Source organism: Cantharellus anzutake, assembly GCF_015039405.1.
Source record: "Cantharellus anzutake strain C23 chromosome Unknown EI90scaffold_6, whole genome shotgun sequence".
NCBI classification, from domain to species: Eukaryota; Fungi; Basidiomycota; class Agaricomycetes; order Cantharellales; family Hydnaceae; genus Cantharellus; species Cantharellus anzutake.
In genome coordinates, this window is record NW_024066956.1 from 1,013,017 (window position 1) to 1,027,844 (window position 14,828).

Below are 14,828 nucleotides of genomic sequence, written 5' to 3' on the forward strand. Positions count from 1 at the left end.
ATGCTAGAACAAATGCGACGCGGGCGCGCGGAGAAGGAAGTTGGATGGAAAGACGGATGAGGAAGTCGAAGAGATGGGCGACGAGTCACCTGGATTCGTTTATTGGATGTAATGTAAAGTGATTTTCGAATGCCTCGAACTTGTTTCAATACGCGGCGTCCAGTGTCTCCAACGCAGTGTTATGCTGATATATTACAATTACATCTCTACCCTGCTTGTTTCTGCTTCTGCTTCTGTGCTCGAATAGCTTCACGTTTTTGCCTTATAGCTTCCATTCGAGCTTTGAGTGCGTTAACTCTTGCGTCGGCCTCTTCCTGTGCTCGTTCCTCGTCGAGTAATCGATCCATAATGAGCTCGCGTTCATCCTGTTCCCTCCGTTTTTGTTTTTCGGCCACCGATTCCTCTATGGTCACTGGAGTACCCTGCTCCCTCCCGGCGCTAGAGCCTGGGGTGGGCCCAGTATGATTTCTTGATTCTCGGTCTAATACCGACTCCGGAAAACCCTCGGGGACTTCCTCGACGAGTTTAGGCTCGGCATAGACTGTAGCTCGTGAAAAAATGGCTTGATCCGGGGGTTGTGGTGCAGGTTTGGAAGCTGAGGCTATAGCTTTCTCGAAGACTTCGAGTTCTGCATCTATGGTTATCTGGGCGGATGTGGATGGGGGGTAGGAGGTCACGAGAGTGTTTGAATGCGAGGATGTCCCTTGGACCGGAGATGAGTTGTTGTCGTCGTTATCTGAGTCGCCACCCAATTGGGGTGCTCGTGATGGATCTGAGAAGAAGTCCGCCGGGAAGCCAGATGGGGCGGGGGGAAATGTGGGAAGATCCGGTTGGCGTATGGGAGAGACATTCTCGACTTTGCGTCGTTTTCCGTTGTGGGCATCACTCGTCACGATTGCAATCTCTTCTGTTTGTTCATTATCGAGCCTTCTTTTGGGCTGTGAAAAAGTATTGGGTCTCTCCCTAGCGGCGCGTCCAGTAGACGTCGAAGGCTTTGTAATGATGCCACGTTCGGTCCGTTTTGCCTTTAGCAGCGCACGCACATCCGTCATGACCAAGGCGCTTGTTGACCAACTGTTCTGGACATGTGACGTGGAACTTTTGTTTCTGTGTGTTTGGAATTGGTGTCGCGTCAACCCGCAAAACGCGTCTTGGCGAACGCGTTTCTTGGCAGAATATCTGCACTCAAGGCCTCGAGGCGAGCGAGTCAATGAAAAATGTCCTACCTAGAAGGGATGAACGAAGCCCAACGCCAAGGTAAGTTGGTCAATGATGCGACGTACAAACCTCCCTAACTGTGCCTGAAGCTGTTACGCATGACCCATTAATACCATTGCAGATACTTGCTGGCCCGGGAAGTGGTAAGGAGGCTCCTTCCAAATGCTCATTCACTCTCACTGTTGTTTCAGGAAAGACAAAAGTCCTCACGGCGCGCATTGCGCATTTAGTTGGGCATCATAAAATCGCACCTCAGGCCATTGTTGCTGTTACCTTCACCAACAAAGCGGCGAAGGAGATGAGGGAGCGATTGAAGAAACTTATCGGGGATGGGAAGACTTCGATGCTTCGAATGGGTGCGTTTCAAGTTTTCAACCGACTGCGAGCTCCACAAAATCTCATCGTTGAAATGAACAGGAACATTCCATGCTCTTTGCGCAAAGTGAATTAGTTTTTTATGTCGCGACGATGCCATATAACTCCTACATATAAGATATCTACGCATCTATGGCAAGCGCATCTTCCTTCCGGAGAATTTCTCTATTTGTGACGCGGACGAGACGTGAGCTTCATCATTTACCCTGATCACCTTCTGACTCACTTATGGTGGTGCAGTAAAAAGATTATCAAAAAGCTTTTAAAGCTTCCCAAGCACGCTGATGTCATTGCTAATAAGCGTCTTCATGCCGAACCACGCATTATAGCTTCGTTTATTTCTAAAGCAAAAGCGAATGGCCAATCTCCCGAAGATGTGAAGAGCTTAATCCAGAGTGGGGATGACAAGGATATTGATTTCGAGAGCGTGGTGGCCGAAATTTACAGCGATTATTCTGAAGAGCTCAGAGTGACTAACTGTCTCGACTTTGATGACCTCTTGATGTATGGTGTCAAGCTATTTTTGAAGGCCCGTGACATTGGGCTTAAGATACGACACGTACTTGTCGACGAATTGTAAGGGCTCCCCGTGCAGCATTGGTCGTGGACACTGACCATACATCCCTTAGCCAGGACACAAATGTCATTCAATTCCAATTAATGACCTTACTTGCCTCGACCAAGGGTGTCAGCATTGTAGGCGATCCGGACCAGTCAAGTAAGGAATATCGTAACCACTGTTTTCGTGAGAGCAGCCGACCTGATGACCTTGAACCGCCAGTATACGGCTGGCGAAGTGCAGGTAAAATGCTGTGATGTATGGGGATCGAGTATTTCGCTCATGGCTCTCCCAAGATATTGAAAATTTGAGCAAGATGCAAACTTGTAAGTCTGGCCAATTCAGTCTATCTAGACAGGCTCATATTTTCCTAAGTGTTCCCCGAAACGCAACAAATATACCTTGAGCAGAATTACCGGTCCACTGGCTCAATCCTTGCCGCCGCCAGCGTGATAATATCCGGCGGTAAGCGCTTGTAATTTGGTCTTGTAAACACCACTGAAAGTCGTTCAGACAAAAGCCGTATCCAAAAAACCTTATTCACAGCAGAGCAGGATGGGTCTAAGCCAACGCTTCGGGAGGTTGCAGGCGAGAACATGGAGGCTGAATGCATCGCATACGAGATCAAAAGACTTATAGCCTACAGCGGAGGTCTGCTAGATTACAATGATTTTGCTATTCTGCGTAGGTCATGATTGTCCCTCCGCCCTATTTCGTGCACTGATGCCGCAATAAAGTAAGGTTCAATGCATTGTCGCGTATACTTGAACAGGTACTGCAAAGGGAAGGAATACCTGTTCGCATCTTGGGAGGACACAGATTTTTTGATCGTATGGAGGTATGCCTTGCCTCATCCGCATCATGGAACTGCCGTTCAACGTCCTGTGAACGACAGGTGAAAGATCTCATATCCTATCTGCAACTGGTGGATAATCCTCACAACTGGTTTGCGTTTGAGCGTGCTGTCAACGTTCCCAAGCGAGGAATGGGTGATAAGGTTGGTTTGCTCCTATGATATCCAGATGTAGCTGACGCGCCTCGCCCTTTAGAGCGTACAAGAGATTCTAAAAAGAGCTTCTGCGATAGGAATAACGCCTATGGACCTTTGTCAGCGTATTGTTTCCGGTAAAGCTGCCGATATCAAGCCCGCCGTCAAGCGTAAAATTACCCCTTTCGTGGATGTTATCGATACACTCTCTCGATTAGCCGTGAATGAGGTGAACTTTCACTTATAGATGTGCCCATGAAGCATCGTATTAAGCCAACGCTAGGAATATAGTGCCGAGGAGTTGGTCTTGAGGCTCGTTGCGATGATTGGCTATGAGGAATGGCTCAAGACCTCTCAGCCGGCTGATTGGGAAGCCCGATGGGAAAATGTGAGAGAACTGATTAAGTTTGCCGGCGAATCATTGCGTAGCGAGTCGCCCCAAGGTTCCATCGTCTCTTGCGCCCCTCACCACTGACTGAAATAACTCCTAGTAGAGCCCCAACCCACCGTCACGGCTGACAACCGTCGGACTTCTCTGATTCAGAACGCTGAGACCATTAGTCCCCACAGACGTTCCGAATCGAACAGCCATTTAGAGGGAGACGTCATCGAAGAGTAAGCCGTCCACTTTCGTCCATTAACCGAATCGCTGCACAGCGGGGTAGAAACCGGAGCGTCACTCCTTTGCGGAAGTTCTTGGAGGACACTTCGCTCCTTTCGGACCCCGATGAGGAGGGGCGACAAGAACAGGAGGACCAAGATAAAAATTCTGTACCCGTAGGTCGCTGCTGCATGTGTGAAGAGCCAGATCTGATCCTGATCCAGAAAGTTACAATCTCCACTTGTCATTCGGCCAAAGGTCTGGAATGGCCAGTGGTTTTTTTGCCCGCAGGTACTGTGTAACCACTTCAATTTATGCGTCTATCCAATCGCATCTACAGTCGAAAATTGGGTTTTCCCCTTCTACAAGTCAGAAGATGTGGATGAGGAAAGGTATCTCAGTTTGATCTGACGGCAGGCACATCCCAACCTTAGGTTCCTAGGCGACTCCTTTACGTAGGTTGTACTCGAGCCCAAGCATTTCTCTATGTGTCGTACTGTCGCGATCGGGATCTCCAGTGTGAGCATGCCACTGTTTGAGCATCTTGATCGCAATATTCACCGCAGATGTTCAGGGCTTTCACGATCGTCTGGACCTTCGCCTTTTTTGCTTCTTAATCGTGCCAAACATGTTACAAATGTGCCTGAGTCTCAGCTTCTCACAGGGGTTCGCTGACAGATTAAATTTGTACAGACTGCCTTCTCGCCCAAGACACCGCCCTTAACAATGGATGAAATGGCTCTGACTTCGAAAATCCTGAAGCGTCCTCCGATTGATATTATTACTTCAAGGGATCGGATCCAGGAGTTGTGCGTGTGTGTTTGAGTGGGAGCTAGCATTATCTGAGGTTCCCTCGTTAGCCACAAGAAAATCCACGCGACCCGTCCCAGAAGGAAAAGGAAGAGGATAGCATAACTTCTCAGAGTCATAACACAGAGAAAATCTCCCGCTCTCTCCTAGCCCCAGCCTGGAACACGGGAGACGACAGTCTTACAAGCTTCGTGAGGCCCGCGACCAACCTTCATCCAACTGATAGTCAAACCAAGTCGTTTTCCGCCAATGTAATCGGACTAGCGTTGCCACCCCCTGGAACGGCATTCCTTCCCAAAAATACAATCGTGGATTCGTGCTTTTCCTCTGCGGCGCAATCTATCGATGCAAACACAGTCGAATTAGACTCACAAGACAACTTTCCTTCACCAAATGACACCCCGAATGGCACTATGCAATCAAGTGCCCTGACCGAGCAAACATTATCCCCCGAACTTCACCGAACGGCTGTGACTCAAATGACTGTATCCCGCCTGTTACAGTAGCTGCCGTGGATCCAACTGGTGTGGTTCTTGAGCCCCAGCCATCACACATGCCAACACCCCCAATCGCAGCATCAATACCTGGGGTGACAACCGTCGTTCAGAATGCAACCTATCCAACCATGATGAAACCCATCATCGGATCCCATATGCGATCCCTCGCATCTGCAATTCCAGTGCCGCGAGGCAAAAGGCTGGGTTTGGGTTCCCGAGGGATGAAGCCATATCAACCCCAGAGAAGAAGGCTCGCACTAACACTTGAGTGTTTGTGTTAATTTCCTGCATGCTGCATGTGAGAACAGTGCATCTCCAATACTCTCTTGTTCTATAGTAGTTATGTATATAATAAGGAACGAGTTCTTAATACATGAATAAAGATACAGAAGACAGACAACCCCAGCAGCTCGCTGCACCTATGCCCCATGTGCGGGGACAGGGCCTGCCATGCTCACTACTCCACCCAGAATGGATCCACTTGCTACCATGATAATTTGGACCCCATCATCCTGCAAGCCGCCATGGTGACTTTGTCTCATGCGGCCGTGGATGAACCCAATTGTTCCTCCAACAAGGCGAGCGATAGAGGTTGAGGACATTGAAAATCCCAGTTGCAAGGCGACGCCCGAAGGGATCACTTTTTGTGATGCTAGATAGGAGTCTGGATGATTATATCGAGCGCGGAGCTTCAACAAGGAAATGGTAATAGCGAAAACAAGTGCGAAGTGTCGCTCTTTGGCGGGAGGCGACCATCTCGTAGGAGGTGCGCTGTGTTGAGCCACACTAATGTAGTGGGCACAGGAAAGGCGGGCCCAGGAATGGTGCATGCTCGCCTATAAAGATGCCATGATGGAGGTGCTGGACGGGCGACTGAGCGGTTGGCCGTAGAAGGGCGCTCGGGGCGAGACTCCGACGAGATGCGGCCTCTGCAACACCGCCTGTGGTGAGATTCGCAACGATATTTCCTAGCTGGATGATAGCAGAGATAAGTTGACTGAGCTTGCCAAGGCCCGAGACGGAGTTAATATCAGTTTCCCTTAACGCCCGAGCGCTGCGTTGAGTCCGCTCAGCTCGGGATTACAACTGTAACAAACCCGCTCACCCAAGTAATGACTAAAGTGTTCCAAGAAAGAAACGGATCACAGTTGCCCATGGCCTAATACCTTCATGTCCAATACGATCTACACAAGCGTGATCCCAAGGCTACAGAGTCCCCAAAGAATAATCCAGTTGGGAACTAGACGGTCAGCCGTCTCGGTATCCGTGCCATCCTCTTTGTCTGCCAAAAAGGCCTGAGGGGCATATTCGGGCCGCGTCCCGACCCCCCATGCTCTCAAAGACCCATAACCAAAAGAATGAACGAGGAAATGTCGCGCCATGGGGAAGAGCGAGATAAAGCTGTTGACAGTCATTATGGCCAAAGTAACCCAGAGTATCCAACCGCGAGCGCCATCAGTCATAGAAGTTAGGCTAAGATGAGGAAGATGGCTTGTTTAATTGACGACTAGAACTTACATACTGGCCCTGGAGCCCCAACCATCCAGCTTCGATATTGGGGACAAAATGCCCCAGCTCACAAGCATACCCTGTACTACGAACTTGGGGGTGGGTGTGTTTACCCATGGAAGGAACGATGGGCAAACACACTCCAACACGCAGCGAATCAGATCCCACCATCGACCAAGCCCACCATGAGGTTCAAAACATGGGACTAGAAAAGGTTACTCCAATTCTGCACCGGTCGTGTACACATAGGCGAGTACTACCACCGGTTCGGAATATACACGGAGAGCAGAGAGTGCACATGCAGAACAGCCTGCCAGACAAGAGAGTACATTCTCCAGGTATGCCCCCAGTTTAAGAAGTTCAGACACATACTGGACCGTAGCTATCAGAACAGGCTCGCAACTCTTATGGGGAAGCCCAAAGGTATCGTCAGACTAGCAGACTTCAAAAAAGCGCAGGCTCTTGACAAAAAGAGCAACCGGAGCGCGACGCAGCGTGAAACAGACCAGGAGAACAACGTGGAGAGCGCGGAGTAACTTAGGCACCAGGCTTTCACATACACTCCAGACATGGCTAAAACCTGACACCATGATCCAGAGGACCCCGTCACCCCGACCATACCGGCTAGACCATGTGTTGATGAACCCCGCATGTGCACTCAGATGCAACACATCGGGAAAGCCGCACTGCCACGTACAAACGCGGCCGTGGGGTAATACAACAACAACAACCAGGCTGCTTTTGTTATGAGCTTGCAGCGCTTTTGGCGCTGCGCCACCAGTTTTGGTTCCGATGTTGCCCATTTCCCACGGGTGGTCATGCGGAATCGGACCCCCATGTATGACAAACTTGGAGTAAGAACCCACAGCCACTCAGTCGCACGGTAGGAGCCAAAGACGGGGGAGCGAGATGAAGGGGAAGAAATACGCGAATGACTAACAATGGAGCACCTTCAGCATTCTGTCTCAGTGGCACCACAACAACATCGATTCTTACTGCTAGGGACGACGAGGCGGCAAACGCATACCCATAACCTTGGCCATGGTTCCCACCTCCATCCTCATTGGCCAGAGGCTCGTAACTGCGCAGTGGCCTATTGCTGAGCCGACGGAATAAGGACTCTTGTCAGAGCAGAGAGTAATTCTACGCAGTGTTGCCCCACGGAAAGATGAATTTCTCTCTAATAATCTACAACCTGGTATTCAAACGAAACGGATCTAAGGCTGCGCTCTAGCCACTCACTGCTTGCTTCCACAGAGAATGTGAATATCTAAGCGAGCGCATCGGCGACTGGATCTATGCCAGTTGCGCAGATTTCGTACCTGGTCTCGCAATATCAGTCCCGCAGGATGGCATGGATCCCATCAATCTGGGGTGGTTTTCGAGCATTGCCTGATCATTCCCTATTGTCTTCTTTGGGTACAGAATATGTAGCTTGAGAGGCGCCCCGGCTTCAGGCGGGCAGGTGCAACGACTAACCTGCTACCCCATCCTGGAAACTCGGAAGGTTGGAGGAAGACTTAAATTTAATCGGAACTAAAACAACCTGTTGGAGGCCGAAGTAGAGATTAGTGAAGCTCAGCACCGATTGCAAGCCCGAGAATTTCAGCACGCAACTAAGGAAGACAGTCAGGGACGCGCCGAGGACTCCAGTGTGTAAGTTCGGTGAGCTTGTTGTGTTTCTTATAATGTAGGGATTCCGTATAAGGCGATCCGCTACCTCAGCGGCAACACTCGTGAGACCAGATGTAAGCTAGAGTAAAATTTGTGTGCGTATTTATATACAATGTGGAATGTGTTGCGGAGCGGTTCCATCTACTACGGAATTAGTAATTCTCTCCACATGAAACACCGTATACTCTTCTTTTGTAATGACGATCCCCTCATGTACCCACTAAGTACCCGGACGGGATAAGTAGCCGCACTGCCACGTGACAACGAAGCCGCGGGGGAAATAAATCTGATTCTCCTCCACATGAATCCTCCACATATGTGCCCGGCTCCGGTCGTGAGCCTGTGATTGCCTACATACAGCAAGAGACAGAAAAAAAACGTCGCATCCGATTCGGATGAATAATGACCTCGACGGTCATGTGATTGTTCAAAAATGGCAGAAAATGGATAGTGAACGACCACCCATCCAAATCAGACGCGCCAATTTTTTTTGTTTCTTGCTGTAAGAATGGCAGAATCCAGCTCTTTAGTGCAAGGTGGGACGTCGATTGATGGCGAGCGAAGAAATGAGCCTGTTGCCAGATACGTGTAACTGAATCAACTGATTCATTCTAGTTGTTAGCGATACCCTTCACCTGCATGGTGTTTAGGGGTCTCCAACCCCTCTCTCCCCACCCAAGACTGCCACCGGAGGCTCGTTCTTTGTCATCCAAGCCGATAAGCTAGGAAGCCATGCCGGGCAACCATGCATACGCGTCCTTGATGTGCACCGTCCTGGGGGTGAGCAGTTTCGGTTCATTTCTCCCTCATCAGTGTGGCCAAGTTCATTCGATCATTGCAGTCCATTTTCGAGGTGTTCTTCATGTGCTTTATGGGGTGGTGCGTGTAATGATCACTCTTGATAACGGTGCGGCCGACCTCATACCTCGAGTTCGGCAGGATGTTATCTCGCAAGCACGTCCTTGACAAAACGACTGTAAAGAAAGTGAACTTGATCAATGTCTGGCTTTTACTCCCTGTCTTCTCTTCGCCAACGTAGCTTTCTCGCTTACTCCCGAAAGCTTGAAGGAGCTTTGGATTATCCCTCTCTGGTTTGTCACTGTCTCTATCGTGTCCGGGGCGGTTTCGTGGTTCATGGCCACTACCCTTGGGCTCACGAAGTCGCAGCGCAATTTCTGCGTGGCAGCAGCAATGTTTAACAGCACAGACTCACTGCCGATAGCCCTCATGCAGAGTTTAGTTCTTACAGTCAGTGACCTCAAATGGACTTCGGATGATACCATGGAAGCGATGATTGGGAGAGGATTCGGATATATGGTCCTCTACGCAACCTTCGAAAACATGGTTCGTGATTGATCAAATCAAATTGATAGTTCTCCCCGATGTCAAAATATCCGCTATGCGTAGGGCGGTGGTCATATGGCATTCATTTGTTGTCCCAAGTAGATGACGACACCTACCCGCCCCACACAGCCAGAGATGCAGAACAGGTGAATTCGGCGGGGGTGGTCCCCCGACAACTTCCCAATACCTTATCAGCGTCCCCTTCGAGCTCCAGTGACGAATGGGGAGACTCTACTCTACCATACCGAAGAGTGGTCACACCCCCGACATCAAGCAAATGGCATTCCCGCATGCGCCGGGCAAAACACGCCCTTTGGACCTCCCTTTCAAAGATCAACAAGTTCATGACAGTTCCCATGTATGCCGCGCTGTCCGCTTTCATTGTCGCGCTCATCCCACCCCTGCAGTATGTGCTGAAAGAGGAAGTTCCACCCGTGAGGGGATTTTTGACCAGTACCGGTGCATGTACGATCCCTATCACGTTGCTGACACTTGGTGCATACTTCCACGATGAGCCACCCTTAAAGAAATTGCCATCTTCTGGCGAGCTGTCGACCTCTCCTACGTTGACATGTGATGATCGAGTTGCAGATGGACCTCGAATATTCCAGAGCCATACAGAATCAAGCGACCGCTCGTGGCTTCACTCACAGGAAGATGAATATCTCGAAGGAGGACACGAATCTTTGTCACAGGTTGGGTGGGGGCCCGCCATTGCTACTAGGTCCGCAGGGTTGTGGAAGAATGCCTTGGGACAAAGGTTCGGGGGCATCGGGAGGGAAACGCTAGGGAGAGAGAGACAGCCCGGCGAGTCAACTTCAGTCATCGTGTCATGCTTGGCACGGATGGTCATAACACCTTCGATCCTTCTGCCTGCGATGGCTGCATTGTCAAGCTACAATGCGCACGCTTTGTTCGAAGAGTGAGCGTTCCTCACAACTTCTACTAAACGATACAGGGCTTGCTGATCCGAGTCGCCTTGCCCACTATGTAGCCCTGTCTTCGTGTTGTCGATCATATTGATAACGTCCTCACCACCTGCTCTAGCGCTTGTTCAAATGATACAGGTGGCATCGGGGGAGGCATTCGAAATTCTTCTCAGGCAAACATTCTTTTGGGCATATTGCGTGCTTACCCCGCCTCTTACTTTGTTTTATACCGTGATTGGATTATACATTGTGCGGCCATGACACGCCACTAATCCCCTTGGCTGCATTTCTAGAATTTAGATTTGTCTCCTTCCGCTCAAATCTAGACTAAGTTGTGTATGTACTGTGATGACTTCTGGCATTGGTCTTAGCGTTGAGATACGCTGTAATATGTATGGTTGAACAGTCTACTCATTCAAACCCTGGTGACATACCACCATCATGTCATTTGACCCACATGTACCACGGCTCATTCACAAGCCTGGAAACCAAAAAGTGAAAGGTGTTAGTACCCCTCTTGGCCCCTTGGCGCCAAAGCCGATACACGACCCGCAAATTTGATGGTAAAAGATGATCAATTTTTCCGGTAGGGGTTCCACCAGGAAGCATGTATATGCGCACTATTCTCAGTTCTTCGGTCTAATGATCAGTAGCCGTGCGGCACAGCCCAACCGGTCAAGGACACGAGTAAATCGAACGCAAACATCCCCAGCAGCTTGCAGCACCTACGCCAACCATCCTTAGGATTAGGCCCACAACACTCACTACGCCTTCTCCCAGGACAAGCCCGTGGCGATGATGATAATTTCAATCGAATCGCTTTGTGAGCGCCCCGTGCGCGAGAGGTGTTGATGATAAGTGTACTCTATAATGCCACCTATCAGGCGTGCAAGGGAAAAACTCGGAGTATTGAGAAATCCAATGGCGAAAGCGATACCTGATGGTATTCACTTCCTGTATCGGGTTAGCTTGGAGTCCGAAGGGCCATAATGAGCCCGTAATTTAAGGAATGAGACGCAAACTGCAAATGCAGCGCCGAAAGGCATGAATGTGCCGCGGCAGGCTACCGTCGCGTAGCAAACGCGCCAGATTTAGCCATACGAATGCCGTTGGTGTGGGGAAATTGGGACCTGGTATCGGGTATGCGCATGTATAGAGAGAGTAAGCGGTGGCAGTCACGAAAATGCTTAGCGTTGAGCCAAATATCTGTCCGTAAAATTGGGCTCGGGGCGATGCCCCGAGGAGATATCCTGCTTGTTGAGCCCCAGCTTCAGCGACACCCCAATGTTGGCGATAACGTTCTCTGGCTGAAGCACCGCGAACACCAACTGACTCATCTTACCAAGGCCAGACACAGGGTTAAGGTCCGTCTCACCGAGGGCACGCACTCAGCAGAGTGCCGATTGCAAGCCCGAGAATCCCAGCACGCAACTGTCCTAGGACAGTCAGGGGATGCGCCGAGAACTCCAGCGTGTAAGTTCGGGTGAGCTTTGTTGTCTTAGTGGACTATGATTGCCTGGTAGAAGACTAGGAAATTCCCACGAGAAACAGACATAATATGTGGAAGGTGCGAGTTTTCAAACTACCCAATCGTCAGCGACAGCTGCACACGAGACGGAGAATGGACCGCGTCGGATAATCATACATGGTTCAACCGGGCAGACTGCGAGTGCGATGTAGTCCGTTTTCGTGCTTCTTTTCACGTATTCAGATGCGAGGTACTTTCGGGCAAATCCGGGTCACGAGATATGTCAAGCTCCAGCCTTATTCGGGCTTGCGCTTTCGCTGGACTGCCCTTGTTTTCAAGTCATGTTATGTTGCAGGAGTTACATAACTTTTTCTCAATACAATCAAAAAAAAAGGAAGCGGAGCCTTTCAGAGTCCATTTTCATCAATGAAGACAAAGACAATACATAACACAAAAGCAATTTAGGCTTTTGCAGTGAAGTGATTAGGCTTCCGCCAGGGATGACGTAAGTGCAAAAAGGAAACGTAAGAAAACTTATGTAAAGAAACCAAATGATGACAAATTTTCAGCGTCGTCATATGGCGCAAATAAGGCGTATGATTCTGTGCAGATCAGAGTAATGGCAGAATCCAGCTCTTTGGTGCAAGGTGGGAGGCCGATTGATGGCGCACGAAGAAAAGAAACCAGATGCGTGCAACTGAATCAACTGATTCATTCTAGTTGTCAGCGATACCCTTCACTTGTGTGGTGTTTGATGGCCTACCCCACCCTGTCCTGCCCATTCCTTGTTACTTCCGATCACTTGTTACCCAAGGCGATAAGCTATGCCGGACAACCACGCATACGCGTCCTTGATGTGCACCGTCCTGGGGGTGAGCAGTTTCGGTTAATTTCTCTCTCATCAGTGTGGCCCAAGTACATTCGATCATTGCAGTCCATTTTCGAGGTGTTCATTATGTGCTTTATGGGGTGGTGCGTGTCATGATCACTCTTGATAACGGTGCGGCCGACCTCATACCTCGAGTTCGGCAGGATGTTATCTTGCAAGCATGCCCTTGACAAAACAACTGTAAAGAAGGTAAACTTAATCAATGTCTGGCTTTTTACTCCCTGTCTTCTCTTCGCCAACGTGGCTTTCTCGCTTACTCCCGAAAGCTTGAAGGAGCTTTGGATTATCCCTCTCTGGTTTGTCATTGTCTCTATTGTGTCCGGGGCAGTTTCGTGGTTCATGGCCACTACCCTTGGGCTCACGAAGTCGCAGCGGAATTTCTGCGTGGCAGCAGCAATGTTTAACAGCACAGACTCACTGCCAATAGCCCTCATGCAGAGCTTAGTCATTACAGTCGGTGACCTCAAATGGACTTCGGATGATACCACGGAAGCGATGATTGGGAGAGGATTCGGATATATGGTCCTCTACGCAACCTTCGAAAACATGGTTCGTGATTGATCAAATCAAATTGATGGTTCTCCCCGATGTCAAAATACCTGCTGTGCGTAGGGACGGTGGTCATATGGCATTCATTTGTTGTCCCAAGTAGATGACGACACCTACCCGCCCCACACAGCCAGAGATGCAGAACAGGTGGATTCGGCGGGGGTGGTCCCCCGACAACTCCCCAATACATTATCAGTGTCCCCTTCGAGCTCCAGTGACGAATGGGGAGACTCTGCTCTACCATACCGAAGAGTGGTCACACCCCCGACATCAAGCAAATGGCATTCCCGCATGCGCCGGGCAACACACGCCCTTTGGACCTCCCTTTCAAAGATCAACAAGTTCATGACAGTTCCCATGTATGCCGCGCTTTCCGCTTTCATTGTCGCGCTCATTCCACCCCTGCAGTATGTGCTGAAAGAGGAAGTTCCACCCGTGAAGGGATTTTTAACCAGTACTGGTGCATGCACGATCCCTATCACGTTGCTGACACTTGGTGCATACTTCCACGATGAGCCACCCTTAAAGAAATTGCCATCTTCTGGCGAGCTGTCGACCTCCCCTACGTTGACATGCGATGATCGAGTTGGAGATGGACCTCGAATATTCGAGAGTCACACAGAATCAAGCGACCGCTCGTGGCTTCGCTCAGAGGAAGATGAATATCTCGAAGGACGCGAATCTTTGTCACAGGTTGGGTGGGGGCCCGCCGTTACTACTAGGTCCACAGGGTTGTGGAAGAATGCCTTGGGACAGAGGTTCGGGGGCATCGGGAGGGAAACGCTAGGGAGAGAGAGACAGCCCGGCGAGTCAACTTCAGTCATCGTGTCATGCCTGGCACGGATGGTCATAACACCTTCGATCCTTCTGCCTGTGATGGCTGCATTGTCAAGCTACAATGCCCACGCTTTGTTCGAAGAGTGAGCGTTCCTCACAATTTCTGCTAAACGATACGGGGCTTACTGATACGAGTCGCCTTACTTGCCCACTATGTAGCCCTGTCTTCGTGTTGTCGATCATATTAATAACGTCCTCACCGCCTGCTCTAGCGCTTGTTCAAATGATACAAGTGGCATCGGGGGAGGCGTCCGAAATTCTTCTCAGGCGAACATTCTTTTGGGCATATTGCGTGCTTACCCCGCCTCTTACTTTGTTTTATACCGTGATTGGGTTATACCTTGTGCGGCCATGACACGCCACCAATCCCCTTGGCTGCATTCCTAGAATTCAGATTTGTCTCCTTTCATCACTTTCCGCTCAAATCTAGAGTAATATGCTGTAATGACTTCTGGCATTGGTTTTAGTCTTGAGATACGCTGTAATGTGTATGGTTGAACAGTCTACTCATTCAAACCCTGGTGACATACCACCATTTAACCTGAATGTATCACAGCTCATTCACAAGCCTGGAAACCAAA

General features: G+C 49.9%; 5 protein-coding genes across 5 annotated transcripts; 4 read left to right on the forward strand and 1 right to left on the reverse strand.

Annotated features, from left to right (window-relative positions):
* Positions 1–206: 206 nt before the first annotated feature.
* Positions 207–1,052, reverse strand: EI90DRAFT_3117610 (uncharacterized protein; the record flags this gene model as incomplete). Its single annotated transcript, XM_039063010.1, has 1 exon — positions 207–1,052. The coding sequence occupies one exon, from the start codon at positions 1,050–1,052 to the stop codon at positions 207–209; it is 846 nt and encodes a 281-aa protein (XP_038921449.1).
* A 71-nt stretch (positions 1,053–1,123) lies between these two features.
* EI90DRAFT_2294728 (UvrD-helicase-domain-containing protein) lies at positions 1,124–4,880 on the forward strand. Its single transcript, XM_039052840.1, has 23 exons — positions 1,124–1,257; positions 1,308–1,361; positions 1,410–1,574; positions 1,636–1,660; positions 1,712–1,780; positions 1,834–2,169; positions 2,223–2,311; positions 2,375–2,395; positions 2,449–2,478; positions 2,528–2,617; positions 2,666–2,836; positions 2,890–2,990; positions 3,048–3,149; positions 3,202–3,369; positions 3,424–3,583; positions 3,632–3,755; positions 3,806–3,917; positions 3,966–4,032; positions 4,082–4,133; positions 4,184–4,260; positions 4,316–4,380; positions 4,435–4,550; positions 4,602–4,880. The coding sequence occupies exons 1-23, from the start codon at positions 1,218–1,220 to the stop codon at positions 4,654–4,656; spliced, it is 2,289 nt and encodes a 762-aa protein (XP_038921450.1). The 5' UTR covers positions 1,124–1,217; the 3' UTR covers positions 4,657–4,880.
* A 3,966-nt stretch (positions 4,881–8,846) lies between these two features.
* Positions 8,847–9,522, forward strand: EI90DRAFT_2295010 (uncharacterized protein). Its single transcript, XM_039052841.1, has 5 exons — positions 8,847–8,848; positions 8,912–9,011; positions 9,073–9,110; positions 9,171–9,231; positions 9,293–9,522. Exons 2-5 carry the CDS (start codon positions 8,964–8,966, stop codon positions 9,428–9,430), a joined length of 285 nt encoding a protein of 94 aa, XP_038921451.1. The 5' UTR covers positions 8,847–8,848; positions 8,912–8,963; the 3' UTR covers positions 9,431–9,522.
* EI90DRAFT_3151297 (uncharacterized protein) lies at positions 9,386–10,830 on the forward strand (the record flags this gene model as incomplete). The annotated part of the gene is made up of 4 exons (XM_039065716.1): positions 9,386–9,576; positions 9,639–10,497; positions 10,570–10,735; positions 10,798–10,830. Exons 1-4 carry the CDS (start codon positions 9,423–9,425, stop codon positions 10,828–10,830), a joined length of 1,212 nt encoding a protein of 403 aa, XP_038921452.1. The 5' UTR covers positions 9,386–9,422.
* Positions 10,831–13,005: 2,175 nt separating this feature from the next.
* On the forward strand, positions 13,006–14,820 carry EI90DRAFT_3151298 (membrane transport protein-domain-containing protein; the record flags this gene model as incomplete). Its single annotated transcript, XM_039065717.1, has 3 exons — positions 13,006–13,410; positions 13,474–14,330; positions 14,407–14,820. 3 exons carry the CDS (start codon positions 13,006–13,008, stop codon positions 14,600–14,602), a joined length of 1,458 nt encoding a protein of 485 aa, XP_038921453.1. The 3' UTR covers positions 14,603–14,820.
* Between the last annotated feature and the right edge of the window lie 8 nt (positions 14,821–14,828).

Bases quoted from the DNA above. Each gene is read 5' to 3' on its own strand.
- EI90DRAFT_2294728 (XM_039052840.1), top strand. From the start codon at position 1,218: ATGTCCTACCTAGAAGGGATGAACGAAGCCCAACGCCAAG. The intron at 1,258-1,307 runs GTAAGTTGGTCA...CTGTGCCTGAAG, and splicing joins GAACGAAGCCCAACGCCAAG to CTGTTACGCATGACCCATTA. The intron at 3,584-3,631 runs GTTCCATCGTCT...AATAACTCCTAG, and splicing joins GCGTAGCGAGTCGCCCCAAG to TAGAGCCCCAACCCACCGTC.
- EI90DRAFT_2295010 (XM_039052841.1), top strand. From the start codon at position 8,964: ATGCCGGGCAACCATGCATACGCGTCCTTGATGTGCACCGTCCTGGGG. The intron at 9,012-9,072 runs GTGAGCAGTTTC...CGATCATTGCAG, and splicing joins TGATGTGCACCGTCCTGGGG to TCCATTTTCGAGGTGTTCTT. The intron at 9,232-9,292 runs GTCTGGCTTTTA...TACTCCCGAAAG, and splicing joins AGAAAGTGAACTTGATCAAT to CTTGAAGGAGCTTTGGATTA.